This window comes from Pleurodeles waltl, chromosome 3_1 (genome assembly GCF_031143425.1).
Source record: "Pleurodeles waltl isolate 20211129_DDA chromosome 3_1, aPleWal1.hap1.20221129, whole genome shotgun sequence".
Taxonomy (NCBI): domain Eukaryota; kingdom Metazoa; phylum Chordata; class Amphibia; order Caudata; family Salamandridae; genus Pleurodeles; species Pleurodeles waltl.
In genome coordinates this window covers 94,914,716-94,939,330 of record NC_090440.1, presented here as the reverse complement: position 1 = coordinate 94,939,330, position 24,615 = coordinate 94,914,716, and the positions used below count along the sequence as shown (strand labels likewise).

Sequence of the window (24,615 nt, the reverse complement as noted above, 5' to 3'; positions counted from 1 at the left end):
CGCGGGGCGCAGGAGGGTGGGGGTCCGTGCCAGCCGCATCCAGCGGCCGTGAAACATTGCAAAGGCTTGAAAACGTGGAGGGTGACTCGCCCCGCATTCACACGGCCGCTCGTAAAGTGCGCCCTTGTGACTTTACAACAGACACCCCTCTATTTTAAGGTCTGCAGTCAGTGGGGACCCTCGCACGCACCGTCCTGCACTGTGTGCACGCATCTGTGCAGTGTCAGGCGGCCTGACTCCGGGGACGGAGGAGGGGGGGGTTCTCTGTGTGCCACCCATCCCGGCTGTGCATTGTTACCCACACAGCTCAGCAACTGTTATTAGGAATGTTATCAGAAGTTATTCCCAGCCACCCACTCTCATTCCTGCCAGCCCCCTCCTCCGCCCCTCATGGAGGGGCTTGAGCGGGGTTTAAAGGCTCTCCCCCTGCCCACCCTGGCATCCCAGACCTCAGCCAGCCCGGTGAGTGGTGCTCGGTGGGAATGATTGTTCGGTTTAATGCGATGGGGGGGCCCTGTGCCTCGTGAAGGGTGGGCTGTCGTTTCTGTATGTGTGTTTTTTTTAAGCTCAGTTCATTTGATAACAATATTGGTTTTTTTTTTTATTACAGATATGTTCCTTAAAGTAGAGGTTATGTAAGGGAGTACTCTTTAACTGGTGTGTACCCCGTCAGTACTTCCATCGGTGGTACATTAAAATTGGCTGTGATGCTTCAGAGGCGTGGCTATCGATAATGCAGCAGGTGCAGTGGCACCGGGGACGGAGGCCCTTGGCCCTTCGTTAACCCCGAATATTCCTGTATTGATCTACCTAGGCAGCGCGACACTCTTGCTACCCCCTGCGGGGACCATTTGCTGGAGTAGTTTAGGGGCGCGCCGAGTTATTGTCAGATGTTTTTGGCGAGGTGGGCAGGCAGGAGGCTGGTTAATTAATACTGAATAGACTTCCAAAGCGGGTGCCCGGGGTACCAGCGTGATGCGGCAGCTCGGGAGAGATGCGCTGGGAGCTAAGTTGGAGAGCTGTGCGACGAGGAGGCATGGTGTTTAATTCCGGCTTTAATTTGTGTGATCCTCGGCAAACCATTTTGGATCCTTGTGTTTCACCCCCTTATCCTCACTCCACTCTGCGACCGCCTCAGCCCAAAAAGAGAGCAGGAAACAGAATAGCACCAGTATGAAGTGATAAAAATGTAAAATAAGGGACTGAAATGGTTATTAGCTCATTTAACAGATGGTGTTATTTTTGGAGAAAAATATGTACTTTTTTGACAAATAGCTGAAACGAGTTTAACGGCTCTTTTGAAAATCTACGTGAGCAGTATCTTTTGTTGTTGAATGTAAGGCAATTCCAGAACTGACATTTTTATAAATGTTTTTTTTTCTTTTCATGTCAATGTTCTTCTCTCAGTCGAGACATGTGCATGTCCTTTTATAACTAAGCACAATTTAAATTGCATTTTCGAAAAGGAGACAGAAACTGCTGGATTTAAATAAGAATGACATTTTTATAAGACCTGAATAGATCATTCCCTGGAGGTGTGTGCACGTATTTATCTGTCTCTGGGTGTACATTGTTACAGGTTTATACCTGTTATTCATTATTTGCTGGTAGGTAGAAAATGGACGTGTTACACATTTATAAAAACATGTGCTAATAGACAATATAGTTGTTGCTATTGAAACACAAATATATGCTTCTGGAAGATGTACATAATTTATTTACATGGCTTAGGGTAGGGTGTTTGGCGGTTGGAATTGATTTAGGATCACAAACACGAGGCAGTCGAACTACTTGTGGGGGTGGAAGGACACAAATACATCAGGTAAGAGGCCGTCCTTACCAGCGCCGGTGCTTCGCGCAATTATACATTACTTATATTTAGATGTATTGTATGTTTTTCATTTTTGGGGTTTGAAACTTTCTTTATTCAAAGAAATAGTAGTGGTAGAGAGTGTAACCATGGATAACCTCCTTGTTAAACATAAGTACAACCAAAATATAACCTATCCAAGAGCAAGGAGGTGAAAAGTACTGGAAAAGAAACGAAGAATGAAATGGGAGGGGGGTCTATGGGACCACCGCAGGCAACAGGTAATGTAGACAGTGGTAGTGGTGAGTTGGGGAGGATCCGCAGCAACACATGTATGATGGAACAACGCATGTGCCAACCATGCATGCCTGAACAACGCAGTCGGAACAACGGCCACATTGCTTCCACAAATGCCTTTACCACACATGTCTTTACAACTATTTTTCATTGTAAAGGCATGTGTGGAATGGTATGCAAGGTTTTCACATGCCTTCCCCCACCCGCCCTAAAAATACAACTACCCCGATTCTCCCCCACCCAGAGCTCTAAAACCTACCCCAACCCCCCACACGCCCTAAAAACAAGCGACCCCACCCCCAAAAATAAAACTACCCGCCCCTAAAAACAAAATGACTCCGACCCCCCACCCCCAAAAACCAACGATCCCCCTTCAAAAAACAAACTACCTCCACCCCCAAAAAACAAACTACCCGAATCCCCACCCCCAAACACCAAACTACCCCGACCCCCCACTCCCCACCCCATAAACCAAACTACCCCCACCCCCAAAAACACTAACTACCCCGATCCCCCCACCCCCACCCCCAAAAAACAAACTACTCCGACCTCCACCCAAAAACCAAACTACCCCGACCCATCCACCCCCAACCACAAAAACCAAGGACCCCCTCACCCCAAAAAACATTTACCCCGACCCCCAAAAAACAAACTACCCTGATCCCCCATCCCAAAAAACAAAAGTACCCGACCCCCCAAAACAAAACCACCCCCACCCCGCCCCTAAAAACAGAACTACCCCGATCCGCCCTCCCCTAAAAACCAGAACTACCCCGATCCCCCCACCCTTACCCCTAAAAAAACTAACTACCCGACCTTCCCCACCCCAAGCCCTTAATCCAACTCACCCCTAAAAATTACATACCCCAGCCCCACTTATCTGACCGCGTCCTCTCCCGATGCTGAGTCCCTTTTTCTCTGCTTTAACCACGCATGTGCGTTGTTCAGCACATGCGTGGTTAAGGCAGAGAAAAATGGAGTCGTTGTTAACTCAAGCGTGGTTCCGCTTGCGTTAACAACAAGGTCGTGGTTCTGGAGGTTCCCCGCAGCAACTAGTGGTGAAGGAGAAATGTTTGGACTGGTTGGGGAGAGAAAGGGGAAGGAGGGGTTAAGGGGCAAAAGAGGAGTGAGGAGACAGGATGCTATTCCTGGTCCACAGAGTGTCCACAGTAGGGAGAGAGTGCCCTATAGAGAGGGTGAGAAGGGGTGGGGGGCAGTTCTTAACGGGGAGGGCAAGAGCAGGGAACAAACAATGGGAAGGGTAGGTAGAATAACTCTAGTCCATATCAAAGACGCAGGATGGGGTCACCCATCGCGCCGAAAAGGGAATGGGACCATTGGGTGGGCAAGACGGGTGTAATGGACCTGGAGAAGGGTCATGGCCTAATCCAGGAAGAGGCGGGGCAGGGGTGGGGACATTCGAAAACTGAGGGGCATATTTACAAAATAATGACACAGCCCGACGCAGCAAGTTATCTTGCAATGCCGAGCTGCGCCACTAGGAAAGTGCAGGGATGCATCATATTTACAGCCATACGACGCATCCCTGCACTTTCCACATCGCTGGCACACAATTGGCAGCCCAGTGCCAACACAGGCGCCTGCATTGCAGGGATGATTGTTTATGTGCAGGAAGGGGCATGGTCCTGCACAAAAACAATCAATAATGGCGTTTTCCTCCTTCTATGTGTGTTGCAGAATGCATCACACATACAAAGAGGAAAAAAGGAGGAGAAATAAAGATATTTCTCCTTGCTGTGCCATTTTTATGCCTCAAAAATATGGGAATGCGTCAGACTCTATGGGTGTTGCGTGGAAAAGGCCACAGCAACACATATGGAACACCCCTTTCACGCAAAGTAATGCGTCAAAGGGGGCCATATTTAGAAGGACATTAAAAGCCACGGAAGGTGGCTTTGCTTGGTCTTGTAAAGATGAGCCAGCACTTTGCACCGGGGCTTGTAAATATGCCCATGATTGTGAAAGTAGCACACCAGGCAAGTATGGTAAGAGGTCCCACATGCACTAGGTGGGGGAAGGAGTTAAACATCAGGGAGTGGAAATGAAAAGGCCTCACATCACATTTCCAGGAACCTATAATAGAGGTCCATGAGGCAGGCAATTAATCGTTCATATGAGGCCACCTGGAACAGCTCATGCAGCCAGTCCTTCGGGGTCGGGCAGATGGGCGTCCACCAGTGAGCAAGATGCAGATCTTGGCCGTAGCCAGTGCAGTAGCCAACCAGCAGCATTGCTGAGGTGTGATATCCAGGCATTGGGCAAAATTACGTAGAACAGTCTGGGGCTTCAATGCCCCAGTGAGAGGAACCGTTTACCTGATGGTTTTGGTAACGGAGGGCCAGGAGTACAACACCACGGGGCAGTCCCAGAGAAGGTGGACAATGTCTCCAGCTGGACAGCCACACCTCCAGCAAGTGGCAGACAGGAGAATGGAGGATCTGCAGATCCAAAGGGGTGACCAGTGCAGATACAGCACTTGGAAGTATCTGATCTGAACTCGAGGCGGGCCTCTCTGAGATAGCGAACATGATCTGCTAATAGGTCAGCCCAATCCGTGTCGGAGTACTGGAATCCCAATCTGGCCATCCACCATTCCTGGAGGGAGCGAGCCAGAGGAACAGAGTAGAGTCGGTCTACAAAGCCTCAATACAGCCTAGAGCAGTGGTTCCCAACCTGTGGTCCGGGGACCCCTGGGGGTCCGCCTAGCCTTCTCAGGGGTTCCGCAAAAGCATAGACAGTTCAAAAATATTAAAAAATATTGACAAATTGGGTCCCCAGCTTCCACTAATGGCTCAGGCGGGGGTCCCTGGATTCCAATGATGATTCAGTGGGGGTCCCTGGGTTCCATTAGAGTTAAAGTGGGGGTCCACAGAAATTAAAAGGTTGGGAACCACTGGCCTAGAGAAGGCACCCTTGTAGATGCCCCACTTCTGCAGCTAGTCCGTCAAAGGCAAGGAGGCCAAGTCCTGGGGCTGAAATTGCATTTTATGTGAATATCCTAAAAACCTAGCATAGACCCAGGCTGGACACCCCAGATTTACGGCCTCTCTCCTGAACAGGATGTGTAGTCTATCAGCAGACTTCTGACTTTAGAACCTTTAGAACCTGGGATGTGATTGCTGCTTTCCCACTGTCCCAAAATAGTGTTTCAGGGCAAATATCTGACTCTCCATGTTCCCCGATCAGCCATTACTGAGAGCGCCTGGAAACAGACTGAGCAGCCGCAGTATTTAGCCCTGTAAACATAAAGCAAACATTTTGTTAGTGCCAGAAGAGGCCTCCTTTACATGTGCTCTGGACCATCTCCAACTTCCATACTATTCAGAGAGTTACTCACAGAGTGTGCAGGTTACTTATCCAGTGGTAACCTTTTATAAGGCGCTATGTTTTGCAAACCCTGTTATCAGAAATAGAAGGGGGTAGAGGGGCTCTTACTTTTTCTTCCAGGCGGTTAATAAGTGGTCAGTATGGTCTTTTGTCAAACCCCATCCCACACTTCTTTAGACGCCTCAAATAAGGTTTGTGGTATGTTGTCACACTCCCTGGTGACTTGCAATATCTTTGTAAGGTCTGGCAGCAGGAGGCACCTACACGAGAGAACTTGTTATGGTCATTGTATTACAAAAAAATTTAGGGTGGATTAATGAGGTTAAAGTAGCTAAAAATGCTATTGTGAACTGAAGGAAAGAAGAAAATGGCCTGTGTAGTTGTCCTACATGAATGAAAGCCTCTCTCAGAAGAGTATTGCATATGACACATATAATGATACGCCACCCGTAATGACATTACGTTTGGCATTGAGGATCACATGATCATCAATGACATCACAGTAGCTATCCCATCAGTGCTACCAGTGATTCCAGAGCAGAAGTGTTCCACCGAGGATACATAAAGCACTATAAGGGAGCTCAGTAGGGTCCGGTAACATAAAAACAGTGGGTCAGATTTATGAAGATGTGACGCAGCGCAACGCAGCTAGACAACTTGTTGCGCTGAGCCACATAGTTAGAACTGGAACGCATCAAGTAAGATACAGCGCATCACATGGAGAGGGCAGGAATGCACCATATCTACTAAGAGAGAGCACATTTCTGTTTTCTGCCTGCACTGTCACACACATTGCAGCTTGGCCCCAACACAGGAAGCCTTGCACCATGCTCAAGGGTGCCTGCGTTGCAGGCAGTATTGCTTTTGTGCAGGAAGTGGTATCCTCCTGCCAAACCATAATCCTTAGACACTTTTTCCTCTTCCTATCTGTGCTGCAGAATTCAGCACACATACAAAGAGACAAAAACGAGGAGAAATTAAAAACTGGTCAAAGTTTTACTATTAAATCAAGGCAAAGAAAGGAAAAGAATGATGCAATGGAAGATTCAGGGCCTACCACAAGGCATACACATCTGAATAGTTCTGGGCTGTTTTGTCAGAGTGTGGCCACCATTTGGGCCTATGTCTCTTTGGTGGTAATTACAAAGAGATTGTATGCATTATAGAGAGGTGGGCGAGCCAACAAATTAACAGGGAAAGCGGAGTCAGAGCCGAGCCAAGGATCGGTCTAGGCTCTACAAGCATGTGCACGATCCAAGCCCTGCTAATACTTGGCATCTAATCATTCAAGAAACATCATGTGATAATATGATAGCCTCTTTAAAAATGTAAAAGGTGTTTGTTTAACATGCAGAAATGTTTAAGATTAAAAAAGGTGGGCATCCTGAATTCACGTATTGGGCGGTGCTCTTGTATGTGATAACGGAGAAAAAGAGGCTCTATAAAATAAAATATTTGCCTAGGATCTCACATTTTGGTCAAGCGTGGAAGCCAGGATTACTCTAGATTTTCTCATTTTCAGATTATGCAATCCACCCACTAGATGGCTACTTACTTCTCTCCTTTTTTAACACCAAAGGGTTATGCTTTGTTTTAATACTTGACACATGATATTAGAGCGTGGCTAGCAAGCAGAAGCCATATTAGATCTCAGCTTGTTTTGGGATCGAGGGTCCAGGAGGACTTCGAACTGAGCAAGAGCCAGGCCTCTGGGTCCGATTCTTAAGTGGCTCGTCCAACTCCATGTATATATATCAGTATCTCAATACGATGATATACAAATCTTTGACAATAAAGGTGAAACTTTATAATTTTGTTCATGCAACGCAACACAGCAAGATACCTTGCTGTGGTGCATGAGCAAGAGAGGGCAGGAATGTGCCAGATTTATCAAGATATGGCACAGTCCTGCTCTCTCCTTGCTCCCCATGCGCTGGCGCAGTGTTATTTGCCTAGCGCCAACGGAGGCAGCTTAGCACCATGGCCCAAGGGTGCCTGTGTTGCAGGCGGGACTGTATTTGCACAGGATGGGATACCTTGCTGCACAAAAACAATCCTTTGAGACTTTTTCCTTTTTTCACGTGTGGGGCAGAGTAACACAAGGCAGAGACTTGCGCTGCTTTGCGTTACTCTAAATCTCATTTATGTTTTGCATCTCTCGTGCATTACCATGCGTGGCGCAAGGGCGATGTTAAACTTTGATAAATATGTCCGTAATCTCTTTTCAAAGGCACTGTCCATTAAGAATTGGCATAGATGAAACTTAAAACACAAATATTGTGGGATCATTCTATCAAATGAACAGTAATAGAATAGAGGTGCAATTAATAGCTTTAGTAGTCCTTTTTCACTTTCTATTCTTCAATCGCATTGCGGATCTGTACTCAAGACTGACGCAGATTATTGTTCACTTCACCTTGGATTCTAATCCTTGGTTTAGTATCCCATGCTAGAGCATTTTCGTAAATGTAGCAGTTCTTATAACAGTACATTGTTATAAATTATTGGTGTATATGCATTTTGCACCATCTGAAGCTCATAGGGAAGAGTGTAGCAATACTGGTTTGAAAGCTGTTCAGTTTGGAAGAAAACAAAAACATAATGTGTGGAAGACTGTTAACAAAGTAGCACCAATAACAACCTTCCTGATGTTAATTTTGAAAATCTGTCTCTCTACTATAAATATAATTTAAAGACATCTCTATTAGCAAAAAAAATTGAAGATTACCTAAAATCTCAAACAATATTTTGTTTTTTTATGTTACATTATGACATATAGGATTATTGATACATAATGATGAATGACAGAACATGTTATGGTATATCAGATGTCTTGAATAGCACAAGGTCACCCTAGAGCCTCTTGTCACTTTAATGGAAAAGGATCCTACCAGAGATAAATTCTGTACAAAAGCGGAAGGTTTTCAGTTTTTTTTTCTGAAGAGTGCATGAGATACAGTAGATCTTAGATCAATAGGGATAAAACACTTCATAGGGCAAGTTTGAGGTTTTCTGCCACTGTGAATGTCAGGTATCACCGGTGCCCACTCTAATGGTACTCAATTTCTCAACCTTGGGTGGATGAAAACCTGGGTTGCTCTTTCTGGGTTTCCACCTTGTGAGATGCAGACCATATTGTATCTCTGGGTCATCTAACCTCTAGTGGGAAATGTGTCTCAACAACATCCTGAAATAAATCTAGATAATAAGAATTCCATTCTAGGTTGAATATATTATTCAAATTAGACAAAACACCATGGTGCTTTTGAAGTGTATTTTTAAAAACAGGTCTCTCTGTATTCACGGTTAGACTATTATGCTTATAATCTGAGCCATTTGATACTCTTTAGAACTCAAAGAAGTGTTCAGTGTTAGGAAATCTGAAAAAATAGTTTGTTGTGTAGAAAGGAACGCTGTGTGTCCAGAAGTTCTGGGCACACGGAGCTTACAATTGGTGTTCTTGGACAGCACTCTCAGGAACAATTCTGGAGAAAGGCTAGACTGAGCTGACCTCTAGGGTAAGCATCATGTTGTGTCCAGCAACCAGCAGAGGTGACCACCAAGGTGAGGTGACTGGGGTAACATCTTACTATGCATAAAGTGGGACAAACGTCATAAGGCCCTCATTACATTGTGTTAGTAGGAGATAGCCATCACAATTCTAGAGAAAGGGTCATCAGCATTGCACTGGAGGCTGGATCCGAAAGATGCCAAAAGGTACTTTGTTGGTTGACATTTTGGCCAACTAGTCATAGCATCTTCCTAAACAACACATTCCATCCAAAGGCACCAGTTAAATTATATATATATATATATATATATATATATATATATATATATATATATATATATATATATATATATATATACCAAATCAACCTCCGGGTTCCAATGGAAACTCAACACTGCAGCAAGAAAAGGCTAATGATGCTGCATAATGTGGCACATTTTGTGATAGTACTAACTAATTCTTTTGTCTTTTCTACTTGTTAACACTGTCCAGGCAAAGAGTTTACCTACCTTTTTAGTATCACCCAAACACAGCAATAAGCAATAGAAGGATGACCAGTCAATCTTTGCGAAGGACCATTCACTGCGCAGCAATATGTGTTGCCATATTTCATTAACTTTTAAACCGTTTCACCTCGAAACAAGATGTCTTTTGTTAAAATCTGCAGATTATACATCAGATGATGAATTAGGTGGAAGCTGCGGCGAATGCATAATTATGTGGAAAACGCAGCGGCTACAAAATCGTATGATTTTTGTGGCCCTGCCAATAACACAGCAATTATAGTGTGTTTGGGGGTAAAGTGGTTAGGCACAGACAGGGCAAGCACCAAAGCAATGCTTTGGGTAGATTTAAGAGGCACATCATTCGCTCTGCAGTTCTTTCTATTTCAGTTTTCTGATGCAACTGAGATTCAAAGACAGAGAAAAAATACCAACCAGCGTTTTTACTCATTTACATGCAAGCGCCTGAACACTTAACTTTTAAAAACTTTTTTTTAAACTTCCCTCCTACTGGTGCACCCCGCAGGACGGGAGTTGTGAATTAACATTCCCGGATCCTGCTTACTCAGGACTTTGCCAACAATTTACCATAGCTCCCTGAAGTAACCGCAAGGTAACACGCAGTGTTCCCAGTTTGTTGATCAGGGATAACATTGGCCACGTCTTAGTCACAACTACATGAAGTTGTCACATCCCGGCGTCGACACAGTTGAGCCCTGGTTGGCTGAGGCTGAAAGTACATCTATTAATGGAAGCTGACCAGTGTTCCCAAAGGGTCCCAAGAGTGGGGTGGCTGAGCTAAGAGATTAGGAGAGCTTCATGTCTGAGACAGAATGTGCCTGTGACAAAGTAAGATTCCACTGCTCCCAGAATAGCGCCTAGAAGAAGCCACCAACTGAGAGAGGGATTAGGTCGCCTCTATTTCCTGCCTCATGCTATAATATTGCTACTTATTGTTGGGAAAAAATAAATCAATTTGTACATTTCAATTTTTCGTTTTTTCGTTTTTAACTCGCATCATCTGTTTTTTTTGGGGGAAAATAACACGATTTCTCCATTGCTGTTTTATTTGCTCAAAGAAAACTGCTTAAGGTGCAAAAGCTTTACAGATTGTTGATACACTGGTATATTGGTATATGATGGTGTGACATTAGTTGGGAGGCTAAATGAGCACTGTGCATTCAGTGAGGTGTTCTGAGACGTTATGAAATTGTCCGTCGTGGCTGCCACTTAACATGGGTGGTAGGGGGATAAAAAATATAAAGAAATTGAAAAAAATACTTACAGTTCTTCCGGAGACGCGTTGGCGTCTCCTCCGTCCTCTTCCCGGCAGCACACAGGCTCCCAGCCAATCATAACACTGCTGTCACCAACATGAAAGCAGAGTTGTGATAGGTGTGAGCGCCTTGCTTCGGCGATCACACAGGAGTCTGTGCACTTTCTCCACCCAGCTGTTCAATACAGCCAGGTGGAGAATACAAAGTGCGCATGTCTGTTTGGCCAGCCCAACGCGGCCGGCCAAACAGACCTGAGCAATTCTTGTGCACTCCGCTCCTCCATCCATTCCTCCTCCGGCCCCCTCCAGCCCAGCCCCGCTCCGCCCTAACCGAGCTACGGGAAAAATAAAATGATAATAACACTTCATCATTATCTTTGTATTTTTCCTTCCCCTTCTGCTTAAAAGCAGCGGGGTGACGCTCCACCTCCTTAGCAGAGGATCCACCCCTGAAAATTGTATAACTCAAGCATGGATTTACACAATGAATTATATGACTGTACTACTAAATATAAACTCCAAAAATATTGTGGTTCAAGAATATCGAGGACAGAACAGCCGCGGCTCCTCTGCAATGGCGGAGGAGCATCGCCCCATTGGCTCAGAGCCAGTAGCTGAAAAATAAAATGATATTTCATTATTGTTTTATATTTCAGCTACTGGCTCTGAGCCAGAGTGTGCATGGAGGGGCGGGGCTGGCCATGGGAGTGGGGAGGTAGGGGAGCAGTGTGCACTTAAATGCGCATGTCTCTTAGCCTGGCCAAACAGAAATGTGCACTTAGGTTTCTCCAATTCAGCTGTATTTGATAGTCGAGTTGGAGAAACAGCACAGACTCCCTGTGCCTGAGCGAGTGGTAAACCAGCCCGCTCAGACAAATCCCCGGGCTGCTCTCATGCTTGGTAATAGCATGAAACCAGTGCAAGGATTGCACAGGAAGTCTCTGAAGCTGCTGGGACCAGGAAGTGTTGGAATGTGTTTACAGATGTGATCGGCAAGCAGGGTGAGATGAGCCCCCATAAAGCCTAACCCCCCCCCACCAGTCACTCCCAACAGTGCCAGAGGCTGTGAGATGTTCTATCCCCCTTAGCCAAATATGATTGCTGGGCTGGGTCCGAATTCAGCCAATGGGTAAACTGGACTTTATTTAAAGACATGTTCTTGACCACAGAAGATGTTCTAATTTCTCTCCTAGGTCGCACAGCCCTTGTCAGAAAACCTCAAAGATGCCGAACTGGGGAGGTGGAACCAAGTGCAGCGCATGCGACAAGACTGTGTACCACGCAGAAGAGATCCAGTGCAATGGGAGAAGCTTCCACAAGCCATGCTTCATATGCAGTAAGCTCAAGATAGTTTCTTAAAGCACCCAGAAGCCATTTATCATCTTGGTCTTTTAAGCCCAATGAGGAGAACACAGCTTTGTAAACACTTCTGATTTCTACATCTCTACTAGAGGTGTGGGGAATTCTCATGCCCCTATATCCTTAATTAATAAGATTTAATTTAGATATTCTGTAATTAGCTGCTCCATTTTAGGCATACGTTGCTGGCCCAAGTCATAATCGGAGCATTGTGAATAAGCTATTTTTTTTGTTCTACTGCATAGCACCAACCAAGATATTTACACTTTTAGCAAAATAATCTCTTATAAGACATGATATGTACATAATTGCTACGAACTACGACTTCCAGGCACAGGACTCTGAGTCAAGGAGGTCCAGGGGCGTCAGTACATTCATTGGGATTGTACAATATTTAGGCCTTCTGTGCCATCTCCTTAGTTGACCCACAGCCAAGAGCTGCTACAGCAGTTGACATCTCCTCTGCACCAGACCCCAATTACAGATGCACAGAGTACAAGGTACCGAGATACATGGATGAATGTGTAGATAGGCTGGTGAATAGGCATATCAATAGAAGCACTGAGAAAAATGTGCATATGGATAGACACATTGATGAAAAGAGTGATGGCTGCCTGGATAGATAGATGCATTAATGCAATGATACATCTAAGCACGGACAAATGGACACAGGATGCACAATGGCTAAATAAACATATTGATGAAAAGATGCACAGTACATAGATACATTAAATAATAGGTAGCTGGATATATACATTCACAGATGTATGGATAAATATGTACAATTTGCAGATGGACAAACAGACACCAATAAATAGACGCATAGATGAATTGATAAGATTGGTAGATGTTCCGAGTTTCTTTGCTGTTCAAAGTCTTAATATATAAATGACGTGTACATGCATAACATCCAAATGTTTTGATCACATTGCCCATGCAGCTCACAGATCTGAATGTAATGTCAACCTTTATTTATGCTTCAAGCACTTAAAAAACATTGGTTAAAAAAAGATTTCATAGATGTTTAGATAGCTATGTTAATGAATGGTTGTATAGATTAATGGATGCATTGTTAAACAGATACACTAGTAGACATCACTGGCAAACAATGCCTTCAAACCCATATTAAGAAATGTTGGAAGTCAACACCGACACCAGCGTTTGGGTCGCTCTAGGAGTGGGTGTAACCTCGTAATTACTTGGGGCTTCAGATCCCAGCTTCGGTTCACTTCAATAGGGTATGAAGCGCTATACGAATGCTACGATCATCTAAGCCTCTGCAATCACACACTAACCTCTTGTCATGCAGTGTTCATAACTGACCTATTGTCTGTGACCAGCATCTGTATCTCAAATGGTGTCGCTAGCAGACACAGAAATAGTCAATGGACTTTTATGTACTGTTTACACACCCCCACAACTGTTCCGGAGAATACACAATAGTGTCTGTTCTCGCATAGATCTCTCCCAGACTCAGAGTGAATTTAATCCTCTCGAGAAAGCGCCCATAGGATGAGGCACCCAAGACACTGCCTGTTCATCTCATCTCTTCATGGATGTAGCTATCTGGAAACTGGATAAAGAAAGTCAAACAGCAGCTTGGTCCTCGGACAAGGGACCCCACTGCAGCTGGGAAGAGGTAACCGGACGCCAGTGCTTAATTTCTGACGGTGTTTGCAGGTGTTGTGCATCTACACCCACCCGTCTTTGACCCAGAGCAAGGCAGAGAAAGGCAGAAAAGGAAGAACGAATGAGGAAGATAGTAAAACCCCGACAAGGGGAGAAATGAAATCAGGAATTAAAAAGAACCCGCAGGGGTGAGCTAAAGAGAGAAAGTGTAGGTTGGGGGTAGAAGGACTTGGTAATGTAAATACTCCATTAGTGATCACGTTACATCTCATAAGAGCCTTCAGGTGCTTGCATCACTAGGACGTTGACTTGAGTGGGTTGGGAGACTCTCTATGTGCCTATGTTGACCACATATCATGGAGTGGTGGCAGTGATATTGTATTGTATTGTATTGTAATAGTATTTGTATAGCGCTTACTACCCCTGACGAGGCATCGAATCGCTTTTTGGCGAGTAGCACGCTACTCCGGAACCCAAAAGGAATTAGTGGTGGATTAGTATATAGTGCAATCAACGGTATGTCACTCGGTAACTCCGTTTTGGGGGTGCGGGGCTCCGTTCTGGAAGAGGTTATATGTTTTTATATAGTCTAGGGATTCCTGCTGGTCGGTAAGGCAGGTGCAGTTTGATCTGTGGGCCAGATTTAGTTTGGTGGACCGGGTATTCGAGCACAAATGCGGTAGACTATTCTGTCCGCCAAAACTCACGTTCCACCCGCTCAGTTTTGAGTCAGGTGGGCCGCCATTTTTCCGACAGCTGAGCCCCCATTGGAGCCACCATCTGAAAACTAAATCCGATGGCTCGAGGGAGTAGGGGCCATCGGAGTACAGCCGACAGAACACCCACCCTATTTAGAGCTGATGGTATAATAGCTTTTGTTTTCTGTCCATCATGCACAAAAATGAAGGTAGAGGTCATTAGTTTTTCAAAAACAACACTCCCACATAGAGAGTGTGAGCGTGTTTATGAAAAACAAAAAGTTTGTTGGAAGGCTGTCACATCCAACAACAGCCGATCCCGAATCTTTTTGTACCCTCAGAGGTACCACCTTGAAAACAGTTGCTCTAAAGGTATATGAGTACCACTAGGCTGGCGGTGATCTCTAAATTTGTTGGGCAGTGGTCCATCAGAGTGGCAGACATAGGGCCAGATTACAACTTTGCAGGAAGTGTTAATCCGTCCCAAATGAGACGGATATACCACCAGCCGTATTACGAGTTCCATAGGATATAATGGACTCGTAATACGGCTGGTGGTATATCCGTCACTTTACCGTCACTTTTGGGGCGGATTAACACCTCCTCCAAAGTTGTAATCAGGCCCATAATGTTCTACACGGCCCTGACTGATGGACTAAGGCCAGCCAAACTCTAAATCAGGCCCTGTGCACTGTTTGTGGAGCATTGCTCACAGTAGGGGTTGACATCTTTGCTTTCCAGATGTATTTCATCCTACAGATGTGCCATTGGCCAAATTCCTCTGTTCTTCTCGCTGTGCAGGACCAAGATTTCACTGAGGGCCTACTTCCTAACTTCCTTTGCCATCGACTCAGCAGGGGTGTGGCAGGTGGACTCTGCTGACCTCCATGTCATTGACAGACATGGACATTATCAGTGATCCATTTCCAGTTTCTCTTGATTTCCTGGCAGTTCCACACCATGTGGAAGAAATCTGCATCTTCCACTGAGCACTTGGGACACACAACTGTTTGAAATGCATGTATTTTGTTGAGTCTTTTCTGTGTCAAATAGATCCTATGTGCAAAGTTAAACGAAGGCCCATATTTATACTTTTTTTTGCGCCGCATTTGCGCCATTTGTTTTTATGCAAATGTGGTGCAAACTTAACTCCATGTTTATATTTTGACGTTAGACATGTCTAATGTCAAAATATGAGAGTTTGCACCATTTCTAATAGGTGTTCCCATCTAAAAAATGGGGGTAGCCCTATATTTATCCCCCCCTGCTAAAATGACACATGGGTGGGAGGAGGGGACAAATAATGGAGCAAAGCTTGGTTTGCACCATTATTTAACGCCTGGGTCAGACCCGGCTTTAGGGGACCTGTGGACCCATTCCCATGGTCAGACACCATGGAATGGGTCCACAGGGGCCCTCCCCAAGCCCCAGGAACACCCCCAACTCCACCAGAGGGACACCCGAGGATGGGGGGCCCCATCCCAGATAAGTAGGGTAAGTAGAGGTATTTTAAAAACGTTTTGGGAGTGCCATTGGGGGCTCTGAAATGGGCCCCCCTATCTGGCATTGGGTGCAATGGCCATGCCCAGAGGACCCTTGTCCCCTGTGCTGGCCATTGGGGTGGTGGGCATGACTCCTGCCTTTTATAAGACAGTAGTCATGTGGTATGGATGGTTTTGCATCAGAAAATGAAGCTAGGCTGTTTAGAGGCATTTTGTTTGTTTCTAACCAGCCTAGCATCATTTTTTGGTGCAAAAACCCCCTTCTCCCATACCCCCAACCCCACCCGGCTAATGTCATTTTTTTTACACTAGCCCACCCTTTGCACTGGCTTGCGGGATTCCATAAATTTGGCGCCCAGATGGCGCTCTGGAATGACGCAAGCAGGCACTATACTTTTTGACACAAAACTGCGTTTGCGCAGTTTTGCATCAAAAAGTATAAATATGGGCCTACATTTATTCAAAGCATGCTTTTCTGAATATTTTATCAGGGTAGTCTAGTGTTGTCTTCCACTTGTCTTCTTCTGTACCGACACCTAGATCTAGTTCCCACTTTAATCATACATCATTGCAGGTTTTCCTATCTTCTGCTCCCGCTCACTGTACATCTCAGTGTTTGAGGATCAGTGTCCCCAGGCCCCCATTTATCTTGCCACGGTTTTGCCATGTAGTAGAAACTGTCAGTTGGAGGCCTACTTCCATCAAGTCCATGAACAATTGTATTATTTCGACGGTAGCTGTACCAGACCTACAACAAGCTTCTAGCTGCTTAGTCATTTAGTGGCCTTGCTTTTTCAGGAGACCTGTCAATGATACTGCTGGCAAATACACCAACTGCACACAACCGGTATCATAGTACCATCTCCTAACTAGTGTTGAGCCTCCTGTTGCCCTTGTCAACCTTTGTCCCATTCCCATCCACTCTCAGGTCCTCAACCTAGCAACTACTCTACTGCGGTACTTACGACAATTATTTGCACTGCCAGGAAGCAAGCTTCTACTACCTTCCCTCCATAGGTGCAGCAAACCAGGACACCTCTTCCAGGGGTGGATGGTGGGTGTTACGCATTGTACCTGAAAGCTCATATGCTAGATGTCCCTATGCATAAATCTGCATGGCGACACCATTCAGCTATGGTAGCATCATGAGACATATGGGACTTGTGTCATCACACCAACATCTTGTATCAGTGCGATCTTGGCAAGTACCTGTAGCAGCATATCATGTGACCAGAAGATGGCCTTCCATATTGTTTATCTCTTGATTACTGATGTAAAATTAATCAGCAAGACTACTTCAAACTACTCGTCACTGAAGGGGAAAGCCACCTTCAGACAGCATACTTGCCCCCTAAAGCTACTGTCATACCTCTGCCCCTGGACAGACGTTGATGAAGTATGCCTTATTTGTTTATTCACCCAACGTAGGGTAAGACACCACTTTGGTCCCACACAGACCTCACTTCAGTACAGCACCCTTTGAACCAAGCGCCCTTCCAAGGTGTCAATAGCTACCCGTCAATAATGCACTTCAACATCTCATCAGAGGGCATGCTGTGTTTGTAGACCTGCATGAGTTACTGGATGGAGCTATGGACAGGAGACTGGAAGACTCCCAGGTCCCAGATGTAGAAGGCAACCAGCGCACCTTGCACTGTGCCTCGGCTTCACTGGAAGTGTAGCACAGAAGAGAGTTTTTTATACTACTCCCTTTTCTCCAGGGGAGGGAGAGTGAGGCATTAAGACAGGTTTTGGTCTAGCTCTAACACAGACACTGTTACAGATCCCACTATCCTTGCTTAGAGATATACATTCCATCAATACCTTTATAGGGTAAAATACTTTGGTCAACCAGGCACGTATGTGGTACACAGCTCAGACTTAGCCAGAGGGCAGCAAAGCCCTGTACAAGGTCAAAGGCAAAGATACAGTCAACAAGCAATTGGAAAGGATGCTGGGTTCTGCGAACTGAGGTGCACTGTGACAGCATCATGAGCGTTCATTATCACTGCATCAACTATCAGTTGTATTGCTGGGATTTCCTATTCTTGCCTTATTCATTAAGAATGTAATCTGTTTATTTGCTGTTCTATCAAAAGCACTCGGTCACGGACATGGGTCTGGAGTGATACACAAATGCCATAAACAAATAAATTATGTACTCTTCTTTAAAGAGGTGTGTCTTCAGCTCTTTCCCAATTTGGACCAGACCTCGGGTGATCCCGGTAGACATGGGAAACTGTTCCTGATTCTGGGTGCACAGATGAAGGAGACCTTTTGCTTTGTTTTTACATCTGGCTAAAGAAAGCTTCAGCTGGCTAGAAGACTTCATGTTATCAGTCCTTCAAAAAAGTACAACACTAAGTAGTACAGAGACAACGTGGGTGTTGGTCAGAGACCCCATCAGTCATTGGCTTTCATTACTTTTTGATAGTTTATCATTACTTAGATGGGCTGTCCATCAAGGACTGGCATATTTGAGTATGCTTCCATTGTCCTACTGGTGTTCCCTTTAGATTTCCTTTTGTTAAAATACAAATCCAGCAAGCTCACCTGGCAGACAGGGATGGATTGGGGAACCAAAAGCGGCCCTGGTAAAAGTACCTAAACCGGTCTTGCTCCTTTTGTCTCCTTGAGCAGTCTCTCTCCTTCCATTCAACAGCTTTATCTCCTTCTCCGTTATCACTCTTCTCCACCTCGGATTGCTTTCTCTCTACCACTCCCCCCTTTTTGTCTCTCCCTTGAAGCTGCCTGTACCTGCTGCATCTCGGGGAGCTGGGGAAAGTAACAGGGGCACCAAGAGCGACCCTGGGCTTTCTAAAGCGACTTCCAAGGTCTCCATCCCACTGGGGAATTGGCTGTTGGAATGAAAGGCCTGTCCAGCCCTGCTGGCGAAGCAGAACGGTAACATCCACGGGTGGGGAAAATCCACTGGCGGATAGCATCGCTCAGGGTAGTAGTGCATATTCACAAAACTAAGAAATGTCAGGTTTGCTCCCTCTCCCACCTTGGAAAAACAATTGCTCTTGCATTTTGCAGGAGTACCTTCCCCGTGCCTCCTAGGTGGGAAAATGTGCACAAGTTTTGTGGAAACCCACAAAGTTCCTACACTGCAGTATTCACATGCCTTTGCTTGGCAGGGCCTTTGCGCAACCTCCCTTTTTGATGTAACTAAACGTGGCTCACTTATTCAGACGACTCCACGAGGTAGGCACACTTTTCTACGCGACTATCTGTATTTATGGCAACAATCTTGATTATGTGATTTTTGGATATCCATTCTGTGTGCAGAAGTCCTTTTTTTAGGGTCGAGCCTGCGAGTGCATGCCCTAGCGCATGCGTTTGGCTTGCTAGACTCTATTGTGCCCAGTACAGTGCTTGGGGCCCGCCTGTCACTCACCATTTGTTGGTTTGCATGGCACCCTTCTCTACATCCTCGTAATTCATCCAGGCATGGCTGGCATCACTTCTGTTTCTCTGTGTGGAGCAGGGATCAAGCACTAATTGTTGTAACTTAATTAGTGCCCATCCGCCGCTCCTGACGTGATCGAGGTACGATGTGTAGTTTATAACTTCAAGTGCCCCACAAACAGAAGGCTTGTTTGTGACCGGCAAAAAGGTGCCCAGCTGGCACAAAATCAGAAAGTTTACTCTAAAGCTAACTTTATTTTATTTTGTCAAGTCGTCTTTCCTCAGTTTCTTCTCATGTTTTCTTTTGTTTTTGCTCGAGGGCGCTATTGTCAAAAGATGACAACTTATTCGAAATACACAAGACCTATTGCATTACAAATGCTTGTTATTTATTGTTTTTAAGCCTGCAGACGACCACTACAGGACAAAACACAGTTTGTGGCTCACAACTTAAGTGTTTTGGAGGTTGCCCAGGAAGTAGAATATATGATTCAGTCATAGTTTTTATATTAGAATGAAACTGATATCTGCTTTGTAGGAAAGACAGGGAAAAAGGGAAGACTATATGGGCCTTGTAGTGTTAAGTAATTAGTTTTCTTAAATGATGGCTGGAGTAACAGCTGCAACAGACACTTGGCTGGATCGGGCACTCCGAATTTAATATTTCCTGCTGCGGTCCAGTGGGCTTGCCATGCCAGGGCTTCAGAGAGATTTTAATAATACCACTTCAAGGGGATCTGTTTCGTCTGTAGTGACACATGGCTAAAGCATGAGTCGCGGCCAGGAATAAAAGGGCGTGATCTACTGTAGTGCTATTGTTAGACACTTGGTGCCCGGCACTGAGAATAGAACCTTTTTATTATATTTTACTTTGGAGCATTACTCCAGCCCCCAAAATGTTTTTTTCCATCTCTGGCAACAGGCTCAAGATACTACCATTGGCGCAAAAGACATAATGCAATGCAACGCAACATGTCATAACAGAAGGTAGCATAACACAACACACATTGGATAATACACAGTGCTGGCCTCCAGATCTTCACTAGCTTCCACAGTAAACGTAAAGAGCATAACCTGTAATAATTAATAATAACTTTTTTTTATCATTATCAATACTTTTCTACGTAAAGCACCCCAATACCTGCTGGTGCAGCAGCGACCCAGGAGACTTTTCTTACCATTACTGTTTGTATGACTACATGCAATGGATCCCACCATAGTAATTATCAGTTGTGCAGATTGATTCAAGCAATTCCATCTATCACTTTCTTGTTGTCGCAGTAGGTCTCCCTTTGTGGGATGGACACTTCCAAACACGGGATTCGCGCTGCACCTCGACTTATAACTGGGATGGTTTATGTCGACATCCAGAAGACATTTTTCCTAGACGTTCGGTTTGACTGTTAAATTCAGACTGTTGCCCAAGATATATTTCAATATATGGTTGTTCGCGGTCTCTAATGGTGCAAACAACCTGGAAACAAGGCAATTAAATGCACTCAGCGTGTTTCACATTGATTCAAATATTTACATCTAGCCCTTTTAAAATCTCGTCTAAGACAGCGCATGTGCTGTCTGTTGTGAGACATATTGTCTCACAGTGGGCTTAGAGCACGCCCATTGCTTCATTGGCATTTGCTTGTTTCTTATTGGTCAGACTCCACTAGGCTTTCCTTCTTATTCTTGTGTTTGCCCCTCCCTGGAGCACGGACCCGTTACTTGTGCCCTTCCACTGCTCCCTTTTCAGCCACTACTTTTATCTTGTTGGTGGTGCACTCTACCAGAGTGCATGTCTCCTAGTGTACTTCTCCTCCTCCATGTTACTCTTTCTCACTCTCCTGCCGTTGCTGCCCTTGCTTCCTCAACATCCACGTTTCCTTACAATTTTTGCTTCCCCACCACCCTCTTGTCCCCTTCCGCCTGCTCTACACATCATGTTTTCTTCCTCAGCTCCTCTTGCACACCTTATATTGTCTGTGTATTTCCCCATCCCTGCCTGCCCTCCATTGTCCATTTGCTTCTCCAGTCCTGCCCACCCATCCTTTGTTTTCCATGTGCTTTTCCAGCCATGCTCGCCAACCATTGCCTAACTCCTTCTCCAGCCCTGCCGGCCCACTCTCCATGAGCTTCTTCATTTCCTGTCCACCCTACATTGTCAACTTGTTTCGTCAACCCCTGCCATCCACCCTTTGTTGTCAGCCTGCTGCCCTCCCACCCCTCCTTCTATGTCAGCTTGTTGCCCTAGCCCCTTCCACCCACCCTCCATTGTCAGCTGCTCTCCCAGCCACCAGTCATTGTCAGCTAGCTCCCCCCAAACCACCTTCCCTTTATGGCCTGTGTCCTTCACCAGCATCTTCAGCCCAGCCAATTGTCATTCGCTCAACTTCCATTGGCAGCTTGCTTCCCCCAGCCCCTTCCTCCCATCTTGTTTCACCAGCCCCTCTTACTCTCTCTCTGTTGTCAGCCTGTTTCTCCAGTCCCTCCCGCCCAACGTCTGTTGTCACCGTGCAACTCAGTCTCCTCCTACACACCTTCTGCTGTCAACCCCTCCCACTCTACATTGTCCGCTTGATTCCGCAGCCCCTCCTGCCCAACCTCCATTGTCGTGAGTTTCCCTACCCTTTCCCACCATCCCTCCATTCTCCATGTGTTTCCCCATTTGTTGCTCTGCCCCCACCAGGGTCCTCCTGTTCGACCCTCACTCCCTGTATGTTGCCCCATCCTCCAACACCCTCCTTCGTTCAATTTTTTAATAAAATAAAGCGCATTAATGCTGGGTATGTCATAGCATTTAAAAAATATATATTTTTAGCCAGGCTGTGTGGCTAAAATTCATTGCTAAAGCCAGTAGTTCTCATAGGCGAGAACTATGTGCTTTCTCAATGCTTGTTTTGCTATGTAATTAGAAGTAGACAGCATGAATTGTCATAATATTGGCTTATGGCACGATAGGCTTTGAAAACTGCATGGTCTTAGGTTTAGAGTTGTCCTTTCGAAGGTAAAACAAACAAATATGTTCGTGCACAAAAACATCCTACTAGCATCTTTAATATTGCTGTATCAATTAATTAGAGATACAATGCATGAAATGTGGAGTCGCTAACAGTGTGAATGGAGATGCAGTCATTTGTGAAATTACTCCTAAAAAGAGCGTTTTTAGGACATTTTTGAAATTCTATTTATGGTAATTTGCCTTCCCACATCCCACTGACATAGAACTTTGGATCAATGATCAGGTTGATGCATTTCCAATGAAGACCACCTTGTTTTGGTTTCAACAGGGGTGTTGCTTTAACCGTAGATTGTTCATCTTGGACAATGTGATACAATTGACATAGTAGTATATTATGCTGCACGTGTAGACGCAGAACCCTAAATTTCAGGTATTGCCTCCCCTAGTGGTTTGCAGGAAAGCTCTGGACAGCACTACGGTAGCAGCTCACGAGTCAGAAATCTACTGCAAGTCCTGCTATGGGCGGAAGTATGGGCCCAAGGGGTACGGCTACGGACAAGGAGCCGGCTGTCTGAACACGGACACGGGGGAGCGCCTCGGCATTACACATGAGTAAGTTATGGTCTTCATGCACTTCTGAGCTCACTTCTTGCTTTTTTTTAAATCAGTCACATGCACATTTTCCTGATTTTTGGGTTTCCTCCTACCGGAGGCCTTCACACAACTGCATTAAAATTTGCTGCGGAAGTAACTATTGTTAATAGGCTTCAGTATAGTGTTGATTGTGAATATTTACAATCTTAGCAAAATAATCTCTTACAAGAAATTATATATACATAAATGCTTTGAAGATCATTCTCTGACAAATCATAATTCATAAATATATCTTGATGCTGATTGTTTACTCTTATGCTCCATGCCAAAAACATCTTTTGCAGTGGAGCAGCTCAGTGGATGTTCTCCTATAAAGCAGAGAGGCTCAAATATATCACATCCCCAAAACAGTGATGGCCTAGCTCCATGCTGCAGTCCAAAAGGCTGGAAGTGGGTTGTGTATGCCCATGCCTGGGTAGATCCTGTAGCTCAATGAATCATTGGACTGAAGCTGCAACTCACTTCTGAGCCCAGACAAAGCTGAAACCTGAGCTTGCTTGTGTTCCGATTGGAAGGGTTGTGGCCTAGACATGTGGGCTGGCCAGTCCATCTAGACATGGGTTAAAACCAATTTGCATATGGTGTGCCCTTGTCTGTAGGTGGACAGTGAGCCAAAAGGCAATCCACTGGAATGCAGCCAAGAGTAAGCAACAGTGACTAAGACTAATTCAAGCATACCACCCATCACTTTTTGTTATTCATGCAGCTCTCCAACCCAACTGCCAATGGCTGGAATAGTACGCTTCTGCTTTCACCCAGACCCTTCTCCCTGCAGTCATTGACTTTCAGCCTCCGCCTACATGCTCCAAGCCCCTCTCTTGCCTATATTGTGGTTTAAGGTATCTAGAAGTATATAGAATAAGAGCACCAAGGGCTCTGGATACTTCTCCCCAGGGCCGGCCAGGAAGGAGAAATCTTTTAATTGCATTATTTCATAGTTTGTAAAGAACTGAATGGGATGTGGTGGGGTGAGAGTAGGAGTAGAGAAAACTTGCATGTATGACACCTTCACCTGCCCCCAGAAGAGCGGGCAAAAGGCATAGCAAAAAACACATTGGTTAAATTAGAAACAGACAGCCCTAGATTGTGCATCTGTCTAGAAAGCTAAAAGACAGGAGGTCTAAAAACTTATCAGTATGTTCCTGACATCCAGGGATTGGTGGAGTACGCAACATCTAGGGGATCTGAGTGAGGAAGCCCATCAGGGCCTTTTATGTACAACAGATCACCCCTGTGTACCCTAAGGTAAGTGGGAGCCAGGACCAGAGTCCTTGGTATCTTTGGTATAGGATGAGGTGGAAGGATGGCATGCGCAGTAGGATTGGCCATCACTGCTTGTTTGAGCCATACTGCCCCGGGGTGATCTTTGCCTTCAAACAAACGAGCTGAGTGTCAGCCAAATCTTGCCAACATGGAACCAATTGTTATTTTGTCATGAACTTTTAAGTTACAAAGACTGTTTCAGGACCTCTGCAAATGATTATTCCAAGTAAATACATGAAATAATTTAAGGAGTGGCAAGTCCAACTCCGGTTGCATGTGCTATTCTTGTTTGGGTTTTAGGATGGCCACAAATCAAACCGTCTCAGTATGTCTTCAAATCTGGAAAATAACTGACTTAGAAGTCTTAATAAAGATTCTAAAAAATACAAGAAGAGTCCACT

General features: G+C 45.2%; 1 protein-coding gene across 1 annotated transcript in view; it reads left to right on the top strand.

The window, feature by feature from the left end:
- The first annotated feature begins 327 nt into the window (after positions 1-327).
- CSRP3 (cysteine and glycine rich protein 3) overlaps positions 328-24,615 on the top strand; it is a 34,284-nt gene continuing 9,996 nt past the window's right edge. The window contains exons 1-3 of the mRNA XM_069221912.1: positions 328-462; positions 11,939-12,081; positions 22,744-22,909. Of these exons, the coding sequence (XP_069078013.1) occupies positions 11,970-12,081; positions 22,744-22,909 (278 nt within the window). The 5' untranslated portion in view covers positions 328-462; positions 11,939-11,969. The remainder of the gene's footprint in view (positions 463-11,938; positions 12,082-22,743; positions 22,910-24,615) is intronic.